The sequence below is a fragment of the Scyliorhinus torazame genome, chromosome 6 (genome assembly GCF_047496885.1).
Source record: "Scyliorhinus torazame isolate Kashiwa2021f chromosome 6, sScyTor2.1, whole genome shotgun sequence".
NCBI lineage: Eukaryota > Metazoa > Chordata > Chondrichthyes > Carcharhiniformes > Scyliorhinidae > Scyliorhinus > Scyliorhinus torazame.
This window is the reverse complement of record NC_092712.1, coordinates 13,380,945-13,405,538: the sequence shown is the minus strand read 5'-3', so window position 1 is coordinate 13,405,538 and position 24,594 is coordinate 13,380,945. Positions and strand designations below refer to the sequence as shown.

The 24,594-nt window shown below is 66.4% G+C and overlaps 1 protein-coding gene across 1 annotated transcript in view; it reads right to left on the bottom strand.

Annotated features, from left to right (window-relative positions):
* LOC140425669 (kinesin-like protein KIFC3) overlaps nt 1-24,594 on the bottom strand; it is a 171,649-nt gene continuing 147,055 nt past the window's right edge. Inside the window, 4 exon segments of the mRNA XM_072510165.1 lie at nt 1-420; nt 2,955-3,184; nt 8,567-8,696; nt 8,791-8,914. Coding sequence (XP_072366266.1) covers nt 292-420; nt 2,955-3,184; nt 8,567-8,696; nt 8,791-8,914 — 613 coding nt within the window. The 3' untranslated portion in view covers nt 1-291.

Sequence of the window (24,594 nt, the reverse complement as noted above, 5' to 3'; positions counted from 1 at the left end):
TAATGCCCCACACTCCCACCCTTTGTTGCCATTTGGTCGATGACCGGAACACAGAAATTACAGTGCAGGAGGAGGCCATTCGGCCCATCGAGTCTGCACCGACCACAAGGTGATTGATGGATCCAGTGGGTCGCTGCCGACCTCTCATTTCCACGCTGTCATGTGATTGGATTTATTGTCACATGTGGTGAGAGATGGAGGGTTAGATATCCAGCAATGGAAGGCATCGCAGGCCAGCTGTCGAGAGGTTGCTGAGAGGCTCCCTGGCTGGTTGTAGGGTGGGAGAGGGATTCAGGTTGACGGTTCAGTTCCTGGTGTCAGCACACACTGGCTGGCAGGACCCTGCTCCACTTTACAAACACGCTGAGCAAACTTCAGCGAACACATCGACTCGGACAAGTCAGCAACCAGCGGCGAGACCTGGGAATGCAGAAACGGACATTATTCACCAAATCCCACACTCACCTCTCACCTGTAATATCCCACCCAGTCAAATCCCACTCCCCCCCTCACTCCCTGTAATATCCCACCCAGTCTAATCCCACTCTCCCCCTCACTCCCTGTAATATCCCACCCAGTCTAATCCCACTCTCCCCCTCACTCCCTGTAATATCCCACCCAGTCTAATACCACTCTCCCCCTCACTCCCTGTAATATCCCACCCAGTCTAATCCCACTCTCCCCCTCACTCCCTGTAATATCCCACCCAGTCTAATCCCAATCACCCCGTAATATCCCACCCAGTCTAATCCCACTCCCCCCTCACTCCCTGTAATATCCCACCCAGTCTAATCCCACTCCCCCCCTCACTCCCTGTAATATCCCACCCAGTCTAATCCCAATCACCCTGTAATATCCAACCCAGTCTAATCCCAATCACCCCGTAATATCCCACCCAGTCTAATCCCACTCCCCGCTCACTCCCTTTAATATCCCACCCAGTCTAATCCCACTCTCCCCCTCACTCCCTGTAATATCCCACCCAGTCTAATCCCAATCACCCTGTAATATCCCACCCAGTCTAATCCCAATCACCCTGTAACATCCCACCCAGTCTAATCCCAATCACCCTGTAATATCCCACCCAGGCTAATCCCAATCACCCCGTAATATCCCACCCAGTCTAATCCCAATCACCCTGTAACATCCCACCCAGTCTAATCCCAATCACCCTGTAATATCCCACCCAGGCTAATCCCAATCACCCCGTAATATCCCACCCAGTCTAATCCCAATCACCCTGTAATATCCCACCCAGTCTAATCCCAATCACCCTGTAATATACCACCCAGGCTAATCCCAATCACCCTGTAATATCCCACCCAGGCTAATCCCAATCACCCCGTAATATCCCACCCAGTCTAATCCCAATCACCCTGTAATATCCCACCCAGTCTAATCCCAATCACCCTGTAATATCCCACCCAGTCTAATCCCAATCACCCCGTAATATCCCACCCAGGCTAATTCCAATCACCCTGTAATATCCCACCCAGTCTAATCCCAATCACCCTGTAATATACCACCCAGGCTAATCCCAATCACCCCGTAATATCCCACCCAGTCTAATCCCAATCACCCAGTAATATCCCACCCAGGCTAATTCCAATCACCCCGTAATATCCCACCCAGTCTAATCCCAATCACCCTGTAATATCCCACGCAGGCTAATCCCAATCACCCCGTAATATCCCACCCAGTCTAATCCCAATCACACTGTAATATCCCACCCAGGCTAATCCCAATCACCCTGTAATATCCCACCCAGTCTAATCCCAATCACCCTGTAATATCCCACCCAGTCAAATTCCAATCACCCTGTAATATCCCACGCAGGCTAATCCCAATCACCCCGTAATATCCCACCCAGTCTAATCCCAATCACCCCGTAATATCCCACCCAGTCTAATCCCAATCACCCTGTAATATCCCACCCAGTCTAATCCCAATCACCCTGTAATATCCCACCCAGGCTAATCCCAATCACCCCGTAATATCCCACCCAGTCTAATCCCAATCACCCTGTAATATCCCACCCAGTCTAATCCCAATCACCCTGTAATATCCCACGCAGGCTAATCCCAATCACCCCATAATATCCCACCCAGGCTAATCCCACTCTCCCCCTCACTCCCTGTAATATCCCACCCAGTCTAATGCCACTCTCCCCCTCACTCCCTGTAATATCCCTCCCAGTCTAATGCCACTCTCCCCCTCACTCCCTGTAATATCCCACCCAGTCTAATCCCAATCACCCCGTAATATCCCACCCAGTCTCATCCCAATCACCCTGTAATATCCCACCCAGGCTAATCCCAATCACCCCGTAATATCCCACCCAGTCTAATCCCAATCACCCTGTAATACCCCACCCAGGCTAATCCCAATCACCCTGTAATATCCCACCCAGTCTAATCCCAATTACCCTGTAATATCCCACCCAGGCTAATCCCAATCACCCCGTAATATCCCACCCAGTCTAATCCCAATCACCCCGTAATATTCCACCCAGTCTAATCCCAATCACTCTGTAATATCCCACCCAGTCTAATCCCAATCACCGTGTAATATCCCACCCAGGCTAATCCCAATCACCCTGTAATATCCCACCCAGTCTAATCCCAATCACCCTGTAATATCCCACGCAGGCTAATCCCAATCACCCCGTAATATCCCACCCAGGCTAATCCCACTCTCCCCCTCACTCCCTGTAATATCCCTCCCAGTCTAATCCCACTCCCCCCCTCACTCCCTGTAATATCCCACCCAGTCTAATCCCAATCACCCCGTAATATCCCACCCAGTCTAATCCCACTCCCCCCTCACTCCCTGTAATATCCCACCCAGTCTAATCCCAATCACCCCGTAATATCCCACCCAGGCTAATCCCACTCTCCCCCTCACTTCCTCCACACACTCGCGTGTAACCACACTCACACAACTCACACACTCACCTGTACCACCATGACCGTTTTGTTGCCCTTTCCCAGTGAGTCCTGGAGCAGGTAGGTGAGTTTGGAGTTTCGGAACGGGACGTGGTTGTGTTTCGCTCTCAGAGCCTGGATGACGTCGCCGAGGGCCAGCAAGGATTTGTTAATATTCTGAGCCTCCTTTAACCTTTCACCCTCTGCTCCCGATTTCCACACCCGCTCTGACCCGGCCAAATCCACCAGGTTCAGCTTCCCTATCGGAGCACAGCCAGGTCAGAGTCACCATTCACTCAGTCTGACCAACCCCGGAGAGAGAGGGGGTGTGCAGGGAGGTCAGACAGAGAGGGGGGCACGGAGAGAGGGGGGCACGGAGAGAGGGGGGGCGCGGGGAGAGGGGGGCACGGGGACAGGGGGGCATGGGGAGAGGGGGGCACGGGGAGAGGGGGGCACGGGGACAGGGGGGCATGGGGAGAGAGGGGCACGGGGAGAGGGGGGCACGGGGACAGGGGGGGCATGGGGAGAGGGGGGCACGGGGAGAGGGGCCCAGGGAAAGGGGGGCATGGGGAGAGGGGGGCATGGGGAGAGGGGGGCATGGGGAGAGGGGGGCACGGGGACAGGGGGGCATGGGTAGAGGGGGGCACGGGGAGAGGGGGACAGTGGGGCACGGGGACAGGGGGGCACGGGGAGAGGGGGCACGGGGAGAGGGGGCAGGGGGAGAGGGGGCATGCGGAGAGGGGGCACGGGGAGAGGGGGCATGGGGAGAGGGGGGCCAGGGAGAGGCGGTCCAGGGGGAGGGGGGCACGGGGACAGGGGGGCATGGGGAGAGGGGGGCACGGGGAGAGGGGAGCATGGGGAGAGAGGAGCATGGGGAGAGAGGGGCCTAGGGAGAGGGGGGCATGGGGAAAGGGGGGCATGGGGAGAGGGGGGCACTGGGAGAGGGGGGCATGGGGAGAGGGGGGCATGGGGAGAGGGGGGCATGGGGAAAAGGGGGCATGGGGAGAAGGGGCACAGGGAGAGGGGGCATGCGGAGAGGGGGGCACGGGGAGAGGGGGAGCACAGGCAGAGGGGAAGCACAAGGAGAGGGGGGGCACAGGGAGAGGGGGGCAGGGGAGAGGGGGCACGGGGAGAGGGGGGCATGGGGAGAGGGGGCAAAGGGAGAGGGGGGCATGGGGAGAGGGGGCCCAGGGAGAGGGGGCATGGGGAGAGGGGGGCACGGGGAGAGGGGGGCACGGGGAGAGGGGGGCCCAGGGAGAGGGGGCCCAGGGAGAGGGGGCCCAGGGAGAGGGGGGTATGGGGAGAGGGGGCACGGGGAGAGGGGGCCAGGGAGAGGGGGCATGGGGAAAGGGGGGCATGGGGAGAGGGGGGCACGGGGAGAGGGGGGCATGGGGAGAGGGGGGCACGGGGACAGGGGGGCATGGGTAGAGGGGGGCATGGGGAAAGGGGGGCACGGGGACAGGGGGGCACGGGGAGAGGGGGCAGGGGGAGAGGGGGCATGCGGAGAGGGGGCACGGGGAGAGGGGGCATGGGGAGAGGGGGGCCAGGGAGAGGCGGCCCAGTGGGAGGGGGGCACGGGGACAGGGGGGCATGGGGAGAGGGGGGCACGGGGAGAGGGGAGCATGGGGAGAGAGGAGCATGGGGAGAGAGGGGCCTAGGGAGAGGGGGGCATGGGGAGAGGGGGGCATGGGGAGAGGGGGGCACTGGGAGAGGGGGGCATGGGGAGAGGGGGGCATAGGGAGAGGGGGGGCATGGGGAAAAGGGGGCATGGGGAGAAGGGGCACAGGGAGAGGGGGCATGCGGAGAGGGGGGCACGGGGAGAGGGGGAGCACAGGCAGAGGGGAAGCACAAGGAGAGGGGGGGCACAGGGAGAGGGGGGCATGGGGAGAGGGGGCACGGGGAGAGGGGGGCATGGGGAGAGGGGGCAAAGGGAGAGGGGGGCATGGGGAGAGGGGGCCCAGGGAGAGGGGGCATGGGGAGAGGGGGGCACGGGGAGAGGGGGGCACGGGGAGAGGGGGGCCCAGGGAGAGGGGGCCCAGGGAGAGGGGGACCAGGGAGAGGGGGTATGGGGAGAGGGGGCACGGGGAGAGGGGGCACGGGGAGAGGGGGCCCAGGGAGAGGGGGCCCAGGGAGAGGGGGCATGGGGAGAGGGGGCATGGGGAGAGGCGGGCATGGGGAGAGGGGGCACGGGGAGAGCGGGCACGGGGAGAGGGGGCATGCGGAGAGGGGGCACGGGGAGAGGGGGCAGGGGAGAGGGGGGCATGGGGAGATTGGGCCCAGGGAGAGGGGGCCCGGGGAGAGGGGGCACAGGGAGAGGGGGCATGCGGAGAGGGGGGCATGGGGAGAGGGGAGCACAGGCAGAGGGGAAGCACAGGGAGAGGGGGCACAGGGAGAGGGGGGCATGGGGAGAGGGGGCACGGGGAGAGGGGAGCACAGGGAGAGGGGGAACACGGAGAGGGGAGCACAGGGAGAGGGGGAACACGGAGAGGGGGGCACGGGGAGAGTGGGGCATGGGGAGAGGGGGCACAGGGAGAGGGGGCACGCGGAGAGGGGGCACGGGGAGAGGGGGGCCTGGGGAGATAGGGCCCAGGGAGAGGGGGCCCGGGGAGAGGGGGCACGGGGAGAGGGGGGCACGTGGAGAGGGGCGCACGGGGACAGGGGGAGCACAGGCAGAGGGGAAGCACAGGGAGAGGTGGGCATGGGGAGAGGGGGCACGGGGAAAGGGGGCACGGGGAGAGGGAGCATGCAGAGAGGGGGCATCGGGAGAGGGGGCACGGGGAGAGGGGGCATGCGGAGAGGGGGCATGGGGAGAGGGGGCATGGGGAGAGGGGGCATGGGGAGAGGGGGGCATGGGGAGATGGGGCCCAGGGAGAGGCGGCCCGGGGGGAGGGGGCACAGGGAGAGGGGGCATGCGGAGAGGGGGGCACGGGGAGAGGGGGAGCACAGGCGGAGGGGAAGCACAAGGAGAGGGGGGGAACATGGAGAGGGGGGCATGGGGAGAGGGGGCACGGGGAGAGGGGGGCATGGGGAGAGGGGGCAAAGGGAGAGGGGAGCATGGGGAGAGTGGGGCCCGGGGAGAGGGGGCACAGGGAGAGGGGGCACGCGGAGAGGGGGCACGGGGAGAGGGGGCCTGGGGAGATAGGGCCCAGGGAGAGGGGGCCCGGGGAGAGGGGGCACGGGGAGAGGGGGGCACGTGGAGAGGGGCGCATGGGGAGAGGGGGGCATGGGGAGAGGGGGGCACAGGGAGAGGGGGGCCCAGGGAGAGGGGGCCCAGGGAGAGGGGGTATGGGGAGAGGGGGCACGGGGAGAGGGGGCACGGGGAGAGGGGGCCCAGGGAGAGGGGGCCCAGGGAGAGGGGGCCCAGGGAGAGGAAGCCCAGGGAGAGGGGGCCCAGGGAGAGGGGGCACGGGGAGAGGGGGCATGCGGAGAGGGGGCACGGGGAGAGGGGGCAGGGGAGAGGGGGGCATGGGGAGATTGGGCCCAGGGAGAGGGGGGCACGGGGAGAGGGGGGCACGGGGAGAGGGGGAGCACAGGCAGAGGGGAAGCACAGGGAGAGGGGGCACAGGGAGAGTGGGGCATGGGGAGAGGGGGCACGGGGAGAGGGGGGCATGGGGAGAGGGGACACGGGGAGAGTGGGCACAGGGAGAGGGGGGCACAGGGAGAGGGGAGCACAGGGAGAGGAGGCACGCGGAGAGGGGGCACGGGGAGAGGGGGGCCTGGGGAGATAGGGCCCAGGGAGAGGGGGCCCGGGGAGAGGGGGCACGGGGAGAGGGGGGCACGTGGAGAGGGGCGCACGGGGAGAGGGGGAGCACAGGCAGAGTGGAAGCACAGGGAGAGGGGGGCACAGGGAGAAGAGGGCACGGGGAGAGGGGGCACGGGGAGAGGGGGCCCAGGGAGAGGAGGGCATGGGGAGAGGGAGGCACGGGGAGAGGGTGCCCAGGGAGAGGGGGCCCAGGGAGAGGGGGGCCCAGGGAGAGGGGCCCAGGGAGAGGGGGCATGGGGAGAGGCGGGCATGGGGAGAGGGGGCACGGGGAGAGGGGGCACGGTGAGTGGGGGCATGCGGAGAGGGGGCATGGGTAGAGGGGGCATGGGGAGAGTGGGGCATGGGGAGATGGGGTCCAGGGAGAGGGGGCCCGGGGAGAGGGGGCACAGGGAGAGGGGGCATGCGGAGAGGGGGACATGGGGAGAGGGAGGCACGGGGAGAGGGGGAGCACAGGCAGAGGGGAAGCACAGAAGAGGGGGCACAGGGAGAGGGGGGCATGGGGAGAGGGGGCATGGGGAGAGGGGGCATGGGGAGGGGGGCACAGCGAGGGGGGGCATGGGGAGAGGGGGCACGGGGAGAGGGGGCACGGGGAGAGGGGGCACGGGGAGAGGGGGCACGGGGAGTGGGGGAGCACTGGGAGAGTGGGAGCACGGGGAGAGGGGGAGCACGGGGAGAGTGGGAGCATGGGGAGAGTAGGAGCACGTGGAGAGGGGGAGCACTGGGAGAGGGGGGCACAGGGAGAGGGGTGTATGGGGCGAGAGGTGTATGGGGAGAGGGGTGCATGGGGAGAAGGGGGCACGGTGAGAGGGGGCACGGGGAGAGGGGGCCCAGGGAGAGGGGGGCATGGGGAGAGGGAGGCACGGGGAGAAGGGGCCCAGGGAGAGGGGGCCCAGGGAGAGGGGGGCCCAGGGAGAGGGGGCCCAGGGAGAGCGGGACATGGGGAGACGGGGGCACGGGGAGAGGGGGAGCACAGGCAGAGGGGAAGCACAGGAAGAGGGGGCACAGGGAGAGGGGGGCATGGGGAGAGGGGGCACGGGGAGAGGGGAGCATGGGGAGAGGGGGCATGGGGAGAGGGGGCACAGGGAGAGGGGGGCATGGGGAGAGGGGGCACGGGGAGAGGGAGCACGGGGAGAGGGGGCACGGGGAGTGGGGGAGCACTGGGAGAGTGGGAGCACGGGGAGAGGGGGAGCACGGGGAGAGGGGGAGCACTGGGAGAGGGGGGCACAGGGAGAGGGGTGTATGGGGCGAGAGGTGTATGGGGAGAGGGGTGCATGGGGAGAGGGGGAGCAAGGGGAGAGGGGGCACGGGGGGAGGGGGAGCTAGGGGCGAGGGGGCACGGGGGAGGGGGAGCATGGGGAGAGGGGGAGCTCGGTGAGAGGGGGAGCACGGGGATAGGGGGAGCACGGGGAGAGGGGGAGCATGGGGGGAGGGGGAGCACAGGGAGAGGGGGCCAGGGGGAGAGTGGGAGCACGGGGAGAGGGGGAGCACTGGGAGAGGGGGGCACAGGGAGAGGGGTGTATGGGGCGAGAGGTGTATGGGGAGAGGGGTGCATGGGGAGAGGGGGAGCAAGGGGCGAGGGGGCACGGGGGTAGGGGGAGCATGGGGAGAGGGGGAGCTCGGTGAGAGGGGGAGCACGGGGATAGGGGGAGCACGGGGAGAGGGGGAGCATAGGGAGAGGGAGCACGGGGAGAGGGGGTATGAGGAAGCCAAGGCGTGGGGAGCCTGCGGGGGGGGGGGTGTGGGGGGTGTGGGGGGACTGGGGAGGATGTGGAGGTGACTGGGGCAGTGGGAGGGCAGCGTTTGGGGTAGTTGAGAATGGAGAGTCAGAGGTCGGTGGCTGGGTTTAATGCTGGACGTGATGCGATGGTGTGTGGCCTACCTGTCGTCCTGGTGTTGGTTCTGGTGTCTATTCCCGTCACAGTGATGGTCAAGAGAGCATGCGAGCGGGAGCTGTGCTGGTTCATGTTACTGCTCTGAGTAACTCGGTTTCTCCTGCCCAATGCCAGGACCTGCCGGGGTGGGGGGAGAGGGCGGAGGGTCATTAATGTTCAACACAATCGCGCAAATCCTGGTGGGGGAGGGGATTGTCCAATAGTCTCTCACCTTTCCAATCCCTTCGTAACGTTTGACGTCCACGTGTGTGAGGCCGGGTACATGGAGCCGTCCACTACCGTCCGGATGCAACTTGATTTCCAACTTTTCATGAGGATCTTTCCCGAGTAGGTCCCTGCAATAAAAGCATCGATGGTGAGAACTCTGGGACAGATGGTGAGTGAGGAAAAAAATCTCACAGCAACAAATTAATTTATGAATTAGTTCTAGAAATGGCAGCGAGAGGGGTTAAATGCTTCACTTGTGAGATGTGGGATGTCCGTGTAGGTTCCAGGGTTCTGGACAACTATACTTTTAGGAGGTGTAACCAATGGCAGCTCCTCACAGACCGCATGGTTCGGTTGGAGCAGCAATTGGATGCACTTAGGAGCATGCAGGTGGCGGAAAGCGTCCTAGATCGCAGTTATGTAAATGTGGTCACACCCAAGGTGCAGGCAGAGAAATGGGTGACCACCAGAAAGGGCAGGCAGTCAGTGCAGGAATCCCCTGTGGTTGTCCCCCTCTCGAACAGGTATACCCCTTTGGATACTGTCGGGGGGGATAGCCTATCAGGGGAAAACAGCAGCAGCCAGAGCAGTGGCACCACAACTGGCTCTGGCAGCACGATAGCTTTGTGGATAGCACAATTGCTTTACAGCTCCAGGGTCCCAGGTTCGATTCCCGGCTTGGGTCACTGTCTGTGCGGAGTCTGCACGTCCTCCCAGTGTCTGCGTGGATTTCCTCCGGGTGCTCCGGTTTCCTCCCACAGTCCAAAGATGTGCAGGTTAGGTGGATTGGCCATGATAAATTGCCCTTAGTGTTCAAAATTGCCCCTAGTTTTGGGTGGGGTTACTGGGTTATGGGGATAGGGTGGAGGTGTGGACCTTGGGTAGGGTGCTCTTTCCAAGAGCCGGTGCAGACTCGATGGGCCGAATGGCCTCCTTCTGCACTGTAACTTCTATGATAATCTATGATCTATGTTGCTCAGCAGGGAGGGTCAAAGTGCACGAGAGCGATAGCCATAGGGGACTCTGTAGTCAGGGGCACAGATAGGCGCTTCTGTGGACGTGAAAGTGTCACATTTTAAATGTAAGGTGACGGTGTTGTTGCTGTACTCTGGGGACTGACCGGGGAGATAGTTACCGAGGTAATGGTTACCGAGGGAATGGTTACCGGGGGAATGGTTACCGCGGGGAATGGTTACCGAGGGAATGGTTACCGCAGGGAATGGTTACCGGGGGAATGGTTACTGAGGGAATGGTTACCGGGGGATGGTTACCGCGGGGAATGGTTACCGAGGGAATGGTTACTGAGGGAATGGTTACCAGGGAATGGTTACCGGGGGAATGGTTACCGAGGGAATGGTTACCGCGGGGAATGATTACCGGGTGAATGGTTACCGTGGGGAATGGTTACCGGGGGGATGGTTACCGCGGGGAATGGTTACCGGGGGAATGGTTGCCGGGGGGATAGTTAGCGGGGGAATGTTTACCGCGGGGAATGGTTACCGCGGGGAATGGTTAACGGGGGTGGTGGTTACCGGGGGAATGGTTACCGGGTGAATGGTTACTGGGGGAATGGTTACCGCGGGGAATGGTTACCGCGGGGAATGGTTACCAGGGGAATGGTTACCGGGGGAATGGTTACCGAGGGAATGGCGGTGGGGGGGGCGGGGTGGCGGTGGGGGGGGGGGTGACGGTGGGTGCGGTGGGGGGGCGGGGTGGTGGTGGGGGTGTGGGGTGGCGGTGGGGGGGCGGGGTGGCGGTGGGGGTGGTGGTGGGGTGGCGGTGGGTGGGGCGGGGTGGCGGTGGGGGGGTGGTGGGGGGCAGGGGGGGCGGTGGGGGGGCGGTGGGTGGGGCGGGGTGGCGGTGGGGGGGCTGGGTGGTGGTTACCGCGGGGAATGGTTACCGGAGGAATGGTTACCGCGGGGAATGGTTACCGCGGGGGATAGTTAGCGGGGGAATGGTTACCGCGGGGAATGGTTACCGGAGGAATGGTTAACGGGGGGGTGGTTACCGGGGGAATGGTTACCGGGTGAATGGTTACTGGGGGAATGGTTACCGAGGGAATGGCGGTGGGGGGGGTGGTGGTGGGTGGGGTGGGGGGGCGGGGTGGTGGTGGGGGGGGGCGGGGTGGTGGTGGGGGGGGGGCGGGGTGGTGGTGGGGGGGGCGGGGTGTCGGTGGGGGGGTGGGGTGGCGGTGGGGGGGGTGGTGGGGGGGCGGTGTGTCGGTGGGGTGGCGGTGGGGGGGTACGGGGTGGTGGGGGGGCGGGGTGGTGGGGGGGCGGGGTGTCGGTGGGGGGGTGGGGTGACGGTGGGGGGGGCGGGGTGGTGGGGGGGCGGGGTGTCGGTGGGGGGGTGGGGTGGCGGTGGGGGGGGTGGTGGGGGGGCGGGGTGGTGGGGGGGCGGGGTGTCGGTGGGGGGTGGGGTGGCGGTGGGGGGCGGGGTGGCGGTGGGGGGGGTGGCGGTAGGTGGGGTGGGGGGGCGGGGTGGTGGTGGGTGGGGGCGGGGTGTCGGTGGGGGGGTGGGGTGGCGGTGGGGGGGTGGTGGAGGGGGGGCGGGGTGGTGGGGGGGCGGGGTGGCGGTGGGGGGCGGGGGTGGCGGTGGGGGGCGGGGTGGCGGTGGGGGGGGTGGGGTGGCGGTGGGTGGGGCGAGGTGGCGGTGGGTGGGGCGAGGTGGCGGTGGGTGGGGCGGGGTGGCGGTGGAGGGGGTGGGGGGGCAGTGGGGGGTTGGCGGTGGGGTGGCGGGGTGGTGGTGGGGGGGCGGGATGGCGGTGGAGGGGGCGGGGTGGCGGTGGGGGGGGGCGGGGTGGCGGTGGGGGGGGGCGGGATGGCGGTGGGTGGGGCGGAATGGCGGTGGAGGGGGCGGGGTGGCGGTGGGGGGGGCGGGGTGGCGGTGGGGGGGGCGGGGTGGCGGTGGGGGGGCGGGGTGGCGGGGGGGGGTGGGTAGGGCAGGGTGGCGGTGGGGGGCGGGGTGGCGGTGGGGGGCGGGGTGGCGGTGGGTGGGGCGAGGTGGCGGTGGGGGGGGCGGGGTGGCGGTGGGGGGGGGCGGGGTGGCGGTGGGGGGGCGGGGTGGCGGGGGGGGGTGGGTAGGGCAGGGTGGCGGTGGGGGGCGGGGTGGTGGTGGGGGGGGCGGGGTGTCGGTGGGGGGGTGGTGGTGCGGGGGCGGTGTGGCGGTGGAGGGGGGCGGTGTGGCGGTGGGGGGTGGCGGGGTGGCGATGGGGGGGCGGGGTGGTGGTGGGGGGGGGCCGGGTGGCGGTGGGGGGGTGGCGGTGGGGGGCGGGGTGGTGGTGGGGGGGCGGGGTGGCGGTGGGGGGCGGGGTGGTGGTGGGGGGGCGGGGTGTCGGTGGGGGGGGGGCGGTGTGGCGGTGGGGGGTGGCGGGGTGGCGGTGGGGGGGCGGGGTGATGGTGGGGGGGGGCCGGGTGGCGGTGGGGGGGTGGTGGTGGGGGGCGGGGTGGCGGTGGGGGGGCGGGGTGGTGGTGGGGGGGGGCCGGGTGGCGGTGGGGGGTGGCGGTGGGGGGCGGGGTGGTGGTGGGGGGGCGGTGTGGCGGTGGGGGGGGCGGGGTGGCGGTGGGGGGTGTGGTGGTGGGGGGGTGGGGTGGCGGTGGGGGGGGCGGGGTGTCGGTGGGGGGGTGGTGGTGCGGGGGCGGGGTGGCGGTGGGGGGGGGGCGGGGTGGCGGTGGGGGGGGGCGGGGTGGCGGTGGGGGGGGGTGGGGTGGTGGTGGGTAGGGCAGTGTGGCGGTGGGGGGCGGGGTGGTGGTGGGGGTGGCGGGGTGTCGGTGGGGGGGTGGTGGTGGTGGGGGGGGCGGGGTGTCGGTGGGGGGGTGGTGGTGCGGGGGCGGTGTGGCGGTGGGGGGGGCGGGGTGGCGGTGGAGGGGGCGGGGTGGCGGTGGGGGGGGCGGGGTGGCGGTGGGGGGGGGCGGGATGGCGGTGGGTGGGGCGGGATGGCGGTGGAGGGGGCGGGGTGGCGGTGGGGGGGGCGGGGTGGCGGTGGGGGGGGCGGGGTGGCGGTGGGGGGGCGGGGTGGCGGGGGGGGGGTGGGTAGGGCAGGGTGGCGGTGGGGGGCGGGGTGGCGGTGGGGGGCGGGGTGGCGGTGGGTGGGGCGAGGTGGCGGTGGGGGGGGCGGGGTGGCGGTGGGGGGGGGCGGGGTGGCGGTGGGGGGGCGGGGTGGCGGGGGGGGGTGGGTAGGGCAGGGTGGCGGTGGGGGGCGGGGTGGTGGTGGGGGGGGCGGGGTGTCGGTGGGGGGGTGGTGGTGCGGGGGCGGTGTGGCGGTGGGGGGGGGCGGTGTGGCGGTGGGGGGTGGCGGGGTGGCGATGGGGGGGCGGGGTGGTGGTGGGGGGGGGCCGGGTGGCGGTGGGGGGGTGGCGGTGGGGGGCGGGGTGGTGGTGGGGGGGCGGGGTGGCGGTGGGGGGCGGGGTGGTGGTGGGGGGGCGGGGTGTCGGTGGGGGGGGGGCGGTGTGGCGGTGGGGGGTGGCGGGGTGGCGGTGGGGGGGCGGGGTGATGGTGGGGGGGGGCCGGGTGGCGGTGGGGGGGTGGTGGTGGGGGGCGGGGTGGCGGTGGGGGGGCGGGGTGGTGGTGGGGGGGGGCCGGGTGGCGGTGGGGGGTGGCGGTGGGGGGCGGGGTGGTGGTGGGGGGGCGGTGTGGCGGTGGGGGGGGCGGGGTGGCGGTGGGGGGTGTGGTGGTGGGGGGGTGGGGTGGCGGTGGGGGGGGCGGGGTGTCGGTGGGGGGGTGGTGGTGCGGGGGCGGGGTGGCGGTGGGGGGGGGGGCGGGGTGGCGGTGGGGGGGGGGCGGGGTGGCGGTGGGGGGGGGTGGGGTGGTGGTGGGTAGGGCAGTGTGGCGGTGGGGGGCGGGGTGGTGGTGGGGGTGGCGGGGTGTCGGTGGGGGGGTGGTGGTGGTGGGGGGGGCGGGGTGTCGGTGGGGGGGTGGTGGTGCGGGGGCGGTGTGGCGGTGGGGGGGGCGGGGTGGCGGTGGGGGGTGTGGTGGTGGTGGGGGGGGCGGGGTGTCGGTGGGGGGGTGGTGGTGCGGGGGCGGTGTGGCGGTGGGGGGGGCGGGGTGGCGGTGGGGGGGTGGTGGTGCGGGGGCGGTGTGGCGGTGGGGGGGGCGGGGTGTCGGTGGGGGGGCGGGGTGGCGGTGGGGGGGTGGTGGTGCGGGGGCGGTGTGGCGGTGGGGGGGGCGGGGTGTCGGTGGGGGGGCGGGGTGGTGGTGGGGGGGGGCCGGGTGGCGGTGGGGGGGTGGTGGTGGGGGGGCGGGGTGGCGGTGGGGGGGCGGGGTGGTGGTGGGTAGGGCAGTGTGGCGGTGGGGGGCGGGGTGGCGGTGGGGGGGGTGGTGGTGGGGGGGTGGGGTGGCGGTGGGGGGGCGGGGTGTCGGTGGGGGGGTGGTGGTGCGGGGGCGGTGTGGCGGTGGGGGGGGGGCGGGGTGGCGGTGGGGGGGTGGTGGTGCGGGGGCGGTGTGGCGGTGGGGGGGGCGGGGTGGCGGTGGGGGGGTGGTGGTGCGGGGGCGGTGTGGCGGTGGGGGGGGGGGCGGGGTGGCGGTGGGGGGGTGGGGTGGTGGTGGGTAGGGCAGTGTGGCGGTGGGGGGCGGGGTGGTGGGGGGGGGCGGGGTGGCGGTGGGGGGTGTGGCGGTGGGGGGGGCGGGGTGTCGGTGGGGGGGTGGTGGTGCGGGGGCGGTGTGGCGGTGGGGGGGGCGGGGTGGCGGTGGGGGGGTGGTGGTGCGGGGGCGGTGTGGCGGTGGGGGGGGGGCGGGGTGGCGGTGGGGGGGTGGGGTGGTGGTGGGTAGGGCAGTGTGGCGGTGGGGGGCGGGGTGGCGGTGGGGGGGGTGGTGGTGGGGGGGTGGGGTGGCGGTGGGGGGGCGGGGTGTCGGTGGGGGGGCGGGGTGGTGGTGGGTAGGGCAGTGTGGCGGTGGGGGGCGGGGTGGTGGTGGGGGGGCGGGGTGTCGGTGGGGGGGTGGGGTGCGGGGGCGTTGTGGCGGTGGGGGGGGGGCGGGGTGGCGGTGGGGGGTGTGGTGGTGGTGGGGGGGGCGGGGTGTCGGTGGGGGGGTGGTGGTGCGGGGGCGGTGTATGGGTGGGGGGGGGCGGGGTGGCGGTGGGGGGGCGGGGTGGCGGTGGGGGGGGTGGGGTGGCGGTGGGTAGGGCAGTGTGGCGGTGGGGGGGCGGGGTGGCGGTGGGGGGGTGGTGGTGGGGGGGGCGGGGTGGCGGTGGGGGGGGTGGTGGTGCGGGGGCGGTGTGGTGGTGGGGGGGGGCGGGGTTGTGGTGGGGGGGGGCGGGGTGTCGGTGGGGGGGTTGTGGTGCGGGGGCGGTGTGGCGGTGGGGGGGGGTGGGGTGGCGGTGGGGGGGGTGGTGGTGGGGGGGTGGGGTGGCGGTGGGGGGGGGTGGGGTGGCGGTGGGGGGGGGGAGGGGTGGCGGTGGGGGGGGTGGGGTGGCGGTGGGGGGGCGGTGATCCAGGACTTGGCAGCGATGGATCCGGTTGGCTGACATTTGTGAGGAGATCCCAGGCTGGCCAATGATGTCACGGCAGCCCGACTGGCAGAGCATTTATCTAGCGCCCATCACATCCTCGCGATGTACCGAAGCCCTTTGCAGCCAATGTCCTGCACTTGCTGTATTGTCACTGTGATGGCGTTGGAAACACAGCAGCAAATTGATACACAGTAAGATCCCAGTAAGAGCACTGCGATAAGGAGCAGGAATCCTGTGTTAGTGATGTTGGCTGAGGGAGGAATGTTGGCCAGGACACTGGTAAAACTCCACTGCTCCAAACAGCGGCTTTGGGAATTTCACACCCGCCCCACAGTTTCCTCAGCAACTCGGCAAGGTTCCACCTTCCAAACCCACGACCACAACCATCTAGCAGGACAAGGGCAGCAGATACCTGGGAATCCCACCAACTGGAGGCTCCCCTCCAAGTCACTCACCGTCCTGACTTGCAAATATATCGCCGTTCGTTCACGGTTGCTGGGACAACATCCTGGAACTCCCTCCCTAACAGCACAGTGGGTGTACCTACACATCAGGGCCTGCAGCCGTTCAAGAAGGCAGCTCACTACCACCCTCTGAAGGGCAATTAGGGTTGGACAATAAATACTGGCTTAAGCAGCGACACGCTCATCCTCTGAAAGAATGAATATAAAACTACATCTTGTCTGAAAGCAGCACTCCCTCAGTACTGACCCTCTGACAGTGCAGCAATCCATCAGTACTGACCTTCTGACAGTGCGGCACTCCCTCAGTACTGACCCTCTGACAGTGCGGCTCTCCCTCAGTACTGACCCTCTGACAGTGCGGCACTCCCTCAGTACTGACCCTCTGACAGTGCAGCACTCACTCAGTACTGACCCTCTGACAGTGCAGCGCTCCCTCAGTACTGACCCTCTGACAGTGCGGCACTCCCTCAGTACTGACCCTCTGACAGTGCGGCTCTCCCTCAGTACTGACCCTCTGACAGTGCGGCACTCCCTCAGTACTGACCCTCTGACAGTGCGGCGCTCCCTCAGTACTGACCCTCTGACAGTGCACACTCCCTCAGTACTGACCCTCTGACAGTGCGGCACTCCCTCAGTACTGACCCTCTGACAGTGCGGCACTCCCTCAGTACTGACCCTCTGACAGTGCGGCACTCCCTCAGTACTGACCCTCTGACAGTGCAGCGCTCCCTCAGTACTGACCCTCTGACAGTGCGGCACTCCCTCAGTACTGACCCTCTGACAGTGCAGCGCTCCCTCAGTACTGACCCTCTGACAGTGCGGCACTCCCTCAGTACTGACCCTCTGACAGTGTGGCACTCCCTGAGCACTGACCCTCTGACAGTGCGGCACTCCCTCAGTACTGACACTCTGACAGTGCGGCACTCCCTCAGTACTGACCACGCCCCCCCACCGCCACCCTGCCCTACCCACTCCCTAAGTACTGGAGGATGTTGAGACGGTGTGTTGGAGGGAGTTGAGACGGTGTGTTGGAGGGAGTTGGGACGGTGGGGTGGAGGGTGTTGAGACGGTGTGTTGGAGGGTGTTGAGACGGTGTGTTGGAGGGTGTTGAGACGGTGTGTTGGAGGGAGTTGAGACGGTGTGGTGGGAGGGAGTTGAGACGGTGATTGAGACGGTGTGTTGGAGGGTGTTGAGACGGTGATTGAGACGGTGTGTTGGAGGGTGTTGAGACGGTGATTGAGACGGTGTGGTGGGGGGTGTTGAGACGATGTGGTGGAGGGTGTTGAGACGGTGTGGTGGGGGGTGTTGAGACGGTGATTGAGACGGTGTGGTGGGGGGTGTTGAGACGATGTGGTGGGGGGTGTTGAGACGGTGTGGTGGGGGGTGTTGAGACGGTGATTGAGACGGTGTGGTGGGGGGTGTTGAGGCGGTGATTGAGACGGTGTGGTAGGGGGTGTTGAGGCGGTGATTGAGACGGTGTGGTGGGGGTGTTGAGACGGTGATTGAGACGGTGTGGTGGGGGGTGTTGAGACGGTGATTGAGACGGTGTGGTGGAGGGAGTTGAGACGGTGTGTTGGAGGGTGTTGAGACGGTGATTGAGACGGTGTGGTGGGGGGTGTTTAGACGGTGATTGAGACGGTGTGGTGGGGGGTGTTGAGACGGTGATTGAGACGGTGTGGTGGGGGGTGTTGAGACGATGTGGTGGGGGGTGTTGAGACGGTGTGGTGGGGGGTGTTGAGACGGTGATTGAGACGGTGTGGTGGGGGGTGTTGAGGCGGTGATTGAGACGGTGTGGTAGGGGGTGTTGAGGCGGTGATTGAGACGGTGTGGTGGGGGTGTTGAGACGGTGATTGAGACGGTGTGGTGGGGGGTGTTGAGACGGTGATTGAGACGGTGTGGTGGGGGGTGTTGAGACGGTGTGGTGGGGGGTGTTGAGACGGTGTGGTGGGGGGTGTTGAGACGGTGTGGTGGGGGGTGTTGAGGCGGTGTGGTGGGGGGTGTTGAGGCGGTGATTGAGACGGTGTGGTGGGGGGTGTTGAGACGGTGTGGTGGGGGGTGTTGAGGCGGTGATTGAGACGGTGTGGTGGGGGGTGTTGAGGCGGTGATTGAGGCGGTGTGGTGGGGGTGTTGAGGCGGTGATTGAGACGCTGTGGTGGGGGGTGTTGAGACGGTGATTGAGACGGTGTGGTGGGGGGTGTTGAGACGGTGATTGAGGCGGTGTGGTGGGGGGTGTTGAGACGGTGTGGTGGGGGGTTTGAGGCGGTGTGGTGGGGGGTGTTGAGGCGATGATTGAGACGGTGTGGAGGGGGGTGTTGAGACGGTGTGGTGGGGGGTGTTGAGACGGTGTGGTGGGGGGTGTTGAGGCGGTGTGGTGGGAGGTGTTGAGGCGGTGTGGTGGGGGGGTGTTGAGACGGTGTGGTGGGGGGTGTTGAGACGGTGATTGAGGCGGTGTGGTGGGGGGTGTTGAGACGGTGATTGAGACGGTGTGGTGGGGGGTGTTGAGACGGTGATTGAGGCGGTGTGGTGGGGGGTGTTGAGACGGTGATTGAGACGGTGTGGTGGGGGGTGTTGAGACGGTGTGGTGGGGGTGTTGAGACGGTGTGGTGGGGGGTGTTGAGACGGTGTGGTGGGGGGTGTTGAGGCGGTGTGGTGGGGGGTGTTGAGACGGTGTGGTGGGGGGTGTTGAGGCGGTGTGGTGGGGGGGTGTTGAGGCGGTGTGGTGGGGGGTGTTGAGACGGTGATTGAGACGGTGTGGTGGGGGGTGTTGAGGCGATGATTGAGACGGTGTGGTGGGGGGTGTTGAGACGGTGTGGTGGGGGTGTTGAGACGGTGTGGTGGGGGGTGTTGAGACGGTGATTGAGACGGTGTGGTGGGGGGTGTTGAGACGGTGATTGAGACGGTGTGGTGGGGGGTGTTGAGACGGTGATTGAGACGGTGTGGTGGGGGGTGTTGAGGCGGTGATTGAGACGGTGTGGTGGGGGGTGTTGAGGCGGTGTGGTGGGGGGTGTTGCGACGGTGTGGTGGGGGGTGTTGAGGCGGTGTGGTGGGGGGTGTTGAGACGGTGATTGAGACGGTGTGGTGGGGGGTGTTGAGACGATGTGGTGGGGGGTGTTGAGACGGTGTGGTGGGGGGTGTTGAGACGGTGATTGAGACGGTGTGGTGGGGGGTGTTGAGGCGGTGATTGAGACGGTGTGGTAGGGGGTGTTGAGGCGGTGATTGAGACGGTGTGGTGGGGGTGTTGAGACGGTGATTGAGACGGTGTGGTGGGGGGTGTTGAGACGGTGATTGAGACGGTGTGGTGGAGGGAGTTGAGACGGTGTGTTGGAGGGTGTTGAGACGGTGTGGTGGGGGGTGTTTAGACGGTGATTGAGACGGTGTGGTGGGGGGTGTTGAGACGGTGATTGAGACGGTGTGGTGGGGGGTGTTGAGACGATGTGGTGGGGGGTGTTGAGACGGTGTGGTGGGGGGTGTTGAGACGGTGATTGAGACGGTGTGGTGGGGGGTGTTGAGGCGGTGATTGAGACGGTGTGGTAGGGGGTGTTGAGGCGGTGATTGAGACGGTGTGGTGGGGGTGTTGAGACGGTGATTGAGACGGTGTGGTGGGGGGTGTTGAGACGGTGATTGAGACGGTGTGGTGGGGGGTGTTGAGACGGTGTGGTGGGGGGTGTTGAGACGGTGTGGTGGGGGGTGTTGAGACGGTGTGGTGGGGGGTGTTGAGGCGGTGTGGTGGGGGGTGTTGAGGCGGTGATTGAGACGGTGTGGTGGGGGGTGTTGAGACGGTGTGGTGGGGGGTGTTGAGGCGGTGATTGAGACGGTGTGGTGGGGGGTGTTGAGGCGGTGATTGAGGCGGTGTGGTGGGGGTGTTGAGGCGGTGATTGAGACGCTGTGGTGGGGGGTGTTGAGACGGTGATTGAGACGGTGTGGTGGGGGGTGTTGAGACGGTGATTGAGGCGGTGTGGTGGGGGGTGTTGAGGCGGTGTGGTGGGGGGTGTTGAGGCGATGATTGAGACGGTGTGGAGGGGGGTGTTGAGACGGTGTGGTGGGGGGTGTTGAGACGGTGTGGTGGGGGGTGTTGAGGCGGTGTGGTGGGAGGTGTTGAGGCGGTGTGGTGGGGGGGTGTTGAGACGGTGTGGTGGGGGGTGTTGAGACGGTGATTGAGGCGGTGTGGTGGGGGGTGTTGAGACGGTGATTGAGACGGTGTGGTGGGGGGTGTTGAGACGGTGATTGAGGCGGTGTGGTGGGGGGTGTTGAGACGGTGATTGAGACGGTGTGGTGGGGGGTGTTGAGACGGTGTGGTGGGGGTGTTGAGACGGTGATTGAGACGGTGTGGTGGGGGGTGTTGAGGCGGTGATTGAGACGGTGTGGTGGGGGGTGTTGAGGCGGTGTGGTGGGGGGTGTTGCGACGGTGTGGTGGGGGGTGTTGAGGCGGTGTGGTGGGGGGTGTTGAGACGGTGATTGAGACGGTGTGGTGGGGGGTGTTGAGACGATGTGGTGGGGGGTGTTGAGACGGTGTGGTGGGGGGTGTTGAGACGGTGATTGAGACGGTGTGGTGGGGGGTGTTGAGGCGGTGATTGAGACGGTGTGGTAGGGGGTGTTGAGGCGGTGATTGAGACGGTGTGGTGGGGGTGTTGAGACGGTGATTGAGACGGTGTGGTGGGGGGTGTTGAGACGGTGATTGAGACGGTGTGGTGGAGGGAGTTGAGACGGTGATTGAGGCGGTGTGGTGGGGTGTGTTGGAGGGTGTTGAGACGGTGTGGTGGGGGGTGTTTAGACGGTGATTGAGACGGTGTGGTGGGGGGTGTTGAGACGGTGATTGAGACGGTGTGGTGGGGGTGTTGAGACGGTGATTGAGACGGTGTGGTGGGGGGTGTTGAGGCGGTGATTGAGACGGTGTGGTAGGGGGTGTTGAGGCGGTGATTGAGACGGTGTGGTGGGGGTGTTGAGATGGTGTGGTGGGGGGTGTTGAGACGGTGATTGAGACGGTGTGGTGGGGGGTGTTGAGACGGTGTGGTGGGGGGTGTTGAGACGGTGTGGTGGGGGGTGTTGAGACGGTGATTGAGACGGTGTGGTGGGGGGTGTTGAGGCGGTGATTGAGACGGTGTGGTGGGGGTGTTGAGACGGTGATTGAGACGGTGTGGTGGGGGGTGTTGAGACGGTGATTGAGACGGTGTGGTGGGGGGTGTTGAGACGGTGTGGTGGGGGGTGTTGAGACGGTGTGGTGGGGGGTGTTGAGGCGGTGTGGTGGGGGGTGTTGAGGCGGTGATTGAGACGGTGTGGTGGGGGGTGTTGAGACGGTGTGGTGGGGGGTGTTGAGGCGGTGATTGAGACGGTGTGGTGGGGGGTGTTGAGGCGGTGATTGAGGCGGTGTGGTGGGGGTGTTGAGGCGGTGATTGAGACGCTGTGGTGGGGGGTGTTGAGACGGTGATTGAGACGGTGTGGTGGGGGGTGTTGAGACGGTGATTGAGGCGGTGTGGTGGGGGGTGTTGAGGCGGTGTGGTGGGGGGTGTTGATGCGATGATTGAGACGGTGTGGAGGGGGGTGTTGAGACGGTGTGGTGGGGGGTGTTGAGACGGTGTGGTGGGGGGTGTTGAGGCGGTGTGGTGGGAGGTGTTGAGGCGGTGTGGTGGGGGGGTGTTGAGACGGTGTGGTGGGGGGTGTTGAGACGGTGATTGAGGCGGTGTGGTGGGGGGTGTTGAGACGGTGATTGAGACGGTGTGGTGGGGGGTGTTGAGACGGTGATTGAGGCGGTGTGGTGGGGGGTGTTGAGACGGTGATTGAGACGGTGTGGTGGGGGGTGTTGAGACGGTGTGGTGGGGGTGTTGAGACGGTGTGGTGGGGGGTGTTGAGACGGTGTGGTGGGGGGTGTTGAGGCGGTGTGGTGGGGGGTGTTGAGACGGTGTGGTGGGGGGTGTTGAGGCGGTGTGGTGGGGGGTGTTGAGGCGGTGTGGTGGGGGGTGTTGAGACGGTGATTGAGACGGTGTGGTGGGGGGTGTTGAGGCGATGATTGAGACGGTGTGGTGGGGGGTGTTGAGACGGTGTGGTGGGGGTGTTGAGACGGTGTGGTGGGGGGTGTTGAGACGGTGATTGAGACGGTGTGGTGGGGGGTGTTGAGACGGTGATTGAGACGGTGTGGTGGGGGGTGTTGAGACGGTGATTGAGACGGTGTGGTGGGGGGTGTTGAGGCGGTGATTGAGACGGTGTGGTGGGGGGTGTTGAGGCGGTGTGGTGGGGGGTGTTGCGACGGTGTGGTGGGGGGTGTTGAGGCGGTGTGGTGGGGGGTGTTGAGACGGTGTGGTGGGGGGTGTTGAGACGGTGTGGAGGGGGGTGTTGAGACGGTGATTGAGGCGGTGTGTTGGAGGGAGTTGAGGCGGTGTGGTGGGGGGTGTTGAGACGGTGTGGTGGGGGTGTTGAGGCGGTGATTGAGGCGGTGTGGTGGAGGGTGTTGAGACGGTGTGGTGCAGGGTGTTGAGACGGTGTGTTGGAGGGAGTTGAGACGGTGTGGTGGGGGGTGTTGAGACGGTGATTGAGGCGGTGTGGTGGAGGGAGTTGAGACGGTGATTGAGGCGGTGTGGTGGGGGGTGTTGAGGCGGTGATTGAGACGGTGTGGTGGAGGGTGTTGAGACGGTGATTGAGACGGTGTGGTGGGGGGAGTTGAGACGGTGTGGTGGGGGGTGTTGAGACGGTGATTGAGACGGTGTGGTGGGGGGTGTTGAGGCGGTGATTGAGACGGTGTGGTGGGGGGTGTTGAGACGGTGTGGTGGGGGGTGTTGAGGCGGTGTGTTGGAGGGTGTTGAGACGGTGTGTTGGAGGGAGTTGAGACGGTGTGGTGGGGGGTGTTGAGACGGTGTGGTGGGGGGTGTTGAGACGGTGTGTTGGAGGGAGTTGAGGCGGTGTGGTGGAGGGTGTTGAGACGGTGTGTTGGAGGGAGTTGAGACGGTGTGTTGGAGGGAGTTGAGACGGTGTGGTGGGGGGTGTTGAGACGGTGTGTTGTAGGGAGTTGAGACGGTGTGTTGGAGGGAGTTGAGACGGTGTGGTGGGGGGTGTTGAGACGGTGTGGTGGGGGGTGTTGAGGCGGTGATTGAGGCGGTGTGGTGGGGGGTGTTGAGACGGTGTGTTGGGGGGTGTTGAGACGGTGTGTTGGAGGGTGTTGAGGCGGTGTGGTGGGGGGTGTTGAGGCGGTGATTGAGACGGTGTGGTGGGGGGTGTTGAGACGGTGATTGAGGCGGTGTGGTGGGGGGTGTTGAGACGGTATGGTGGAGGGAGTTGAGACGGTGTGGTGGAGGGAGTTGAGACGGTGTGGTGGGGGGTGTTGAGACGGTGTGTTGGAGGGTGTTGAGACGGTGTGTTGGAGGGTGTTGAGACGTTGTGTTGGAGGGTGTTGAGGCGGTGTGTTGGAGGGTGTTGAGACGGTGTGTTGGAGGGTGTTGAGACGGTGTGTTGGAGGGTGTTGAGGCGGTGTGTTGGAGGGTGTTTGAGGAGGTGTGGTGGAGGGTGTTGAGGCGGTGTGTTGGAGGGTATTGAGGCGGTGTGGTGGAGGGTGTTGAGACGGTGTGGTGGAGGGAGTTGAGACGGTGTGTTGGAGGGTGTTGAGACGGTGTGTTGGAGGGTGTTGAGGTGGTGTGGTGGAGGGAGCTGGGACGATGTGTTGGAGGGAGTTGAGACGGTGTGTTGGAGGGTGTTGAGACGGTGTGGTGGAGGGTGTTGAGACGGTGTGGTGGAGGGTGTTGAGGCGGTGTGTTGGAGGGAGTTGAGACGGTGTGTTGGAGGGTGTTGAGACGGTGTGGTGGAGGGTGTTGAGGTGGTGTGTTGGAGGGAGTTGAGACGGTGTGTTGGAGGGAGTTGAGACGGTGTGTTGGAGGGTGTTGAGACGGTGTGGTGGGGGGTGTTGAGACGGTGTGGTGGAGGGTGTTGAGACGGTGTGGTGGAGGGTGTTGAGGCGGTGTGTTGGAGGGAGTTGAGACGGTGTGTTGGAGGGTGTTGAGACGGTGTGGTGGAGGGTGTTGAGACGATGTGTTGGAGGGTGTTGAGGCGGTGTGGTGGAGGGTGTTGAGGCGGTGTGTTGGAGGGAGTTGAGGCGATGTGTTGGAGGGTGTTGAGGCGTTGTGTTGGAGGGTGTTGAGACGGTGTGTTGGAGGGTGTTGAGACGGTGTGGTGGAGGGTGTTGAGACGGTGTGTTGGAGGGTGTTGAGGCGGTGTGGTGGAGGGTGTTGAGACGGTGTGTTGGAGGGAGTTGAGACGGTGTGTTGGAGGGTGTTGAGACGGTGTGTTGGAGGGAGTTGAGACGGTGTGGTGGGGGGTGTTGAGACGGTGTGGTGGGGGGTGTTGAGGCGGTGATTGAGACGGTGTGGTGGGGGGTGTTGAGGCGGTGATTGAGGCGGTGTGGTGGGGGGTGTTGAGACGGTGTGGTGGGGGGTGTTGAGAAGGTGATTGAGGTGGTGTGGTGGGGGGTGTTGAGGCGGTGATTGAGGCGGTGTGGTGGGGGGTGTTGAGACGGTGTGTTGGAGGGTGTTGAGGCGGTGTGGTGGGGGGTGTTGAGGCGGTGATTGAGACGGTGTGGTGGGGGGTGTTGAGACGGTGATTGAGGTGGTGTGGTGGGGGGTGTTGAGGCGGTGTGGTGGGGGGTGTTGAGGCGGTGATTGAGGCGGTGTGGTGGGGGGTGTTGAGACGGTGTGTTGGAGGGTGTTGAGGCGGTGTGGTGGGGGGTGTTGAGGCGGTGATTGAGACGGTGTGGTGGGGGGTGTTGAGACGGTGATTGAGACGGTGTGGTGGGGGGTGTTGAGGCGGTGTGGTGGGGGGTGTTGAGACGGTGTGGTGGGGGGTGTTGAGACGGTATTGTGGAGGGAGTTGGGACGGTGTGGTGGGGGGTGTTGAGACGGTGTGGTGGGGGGTGTTGAGACGG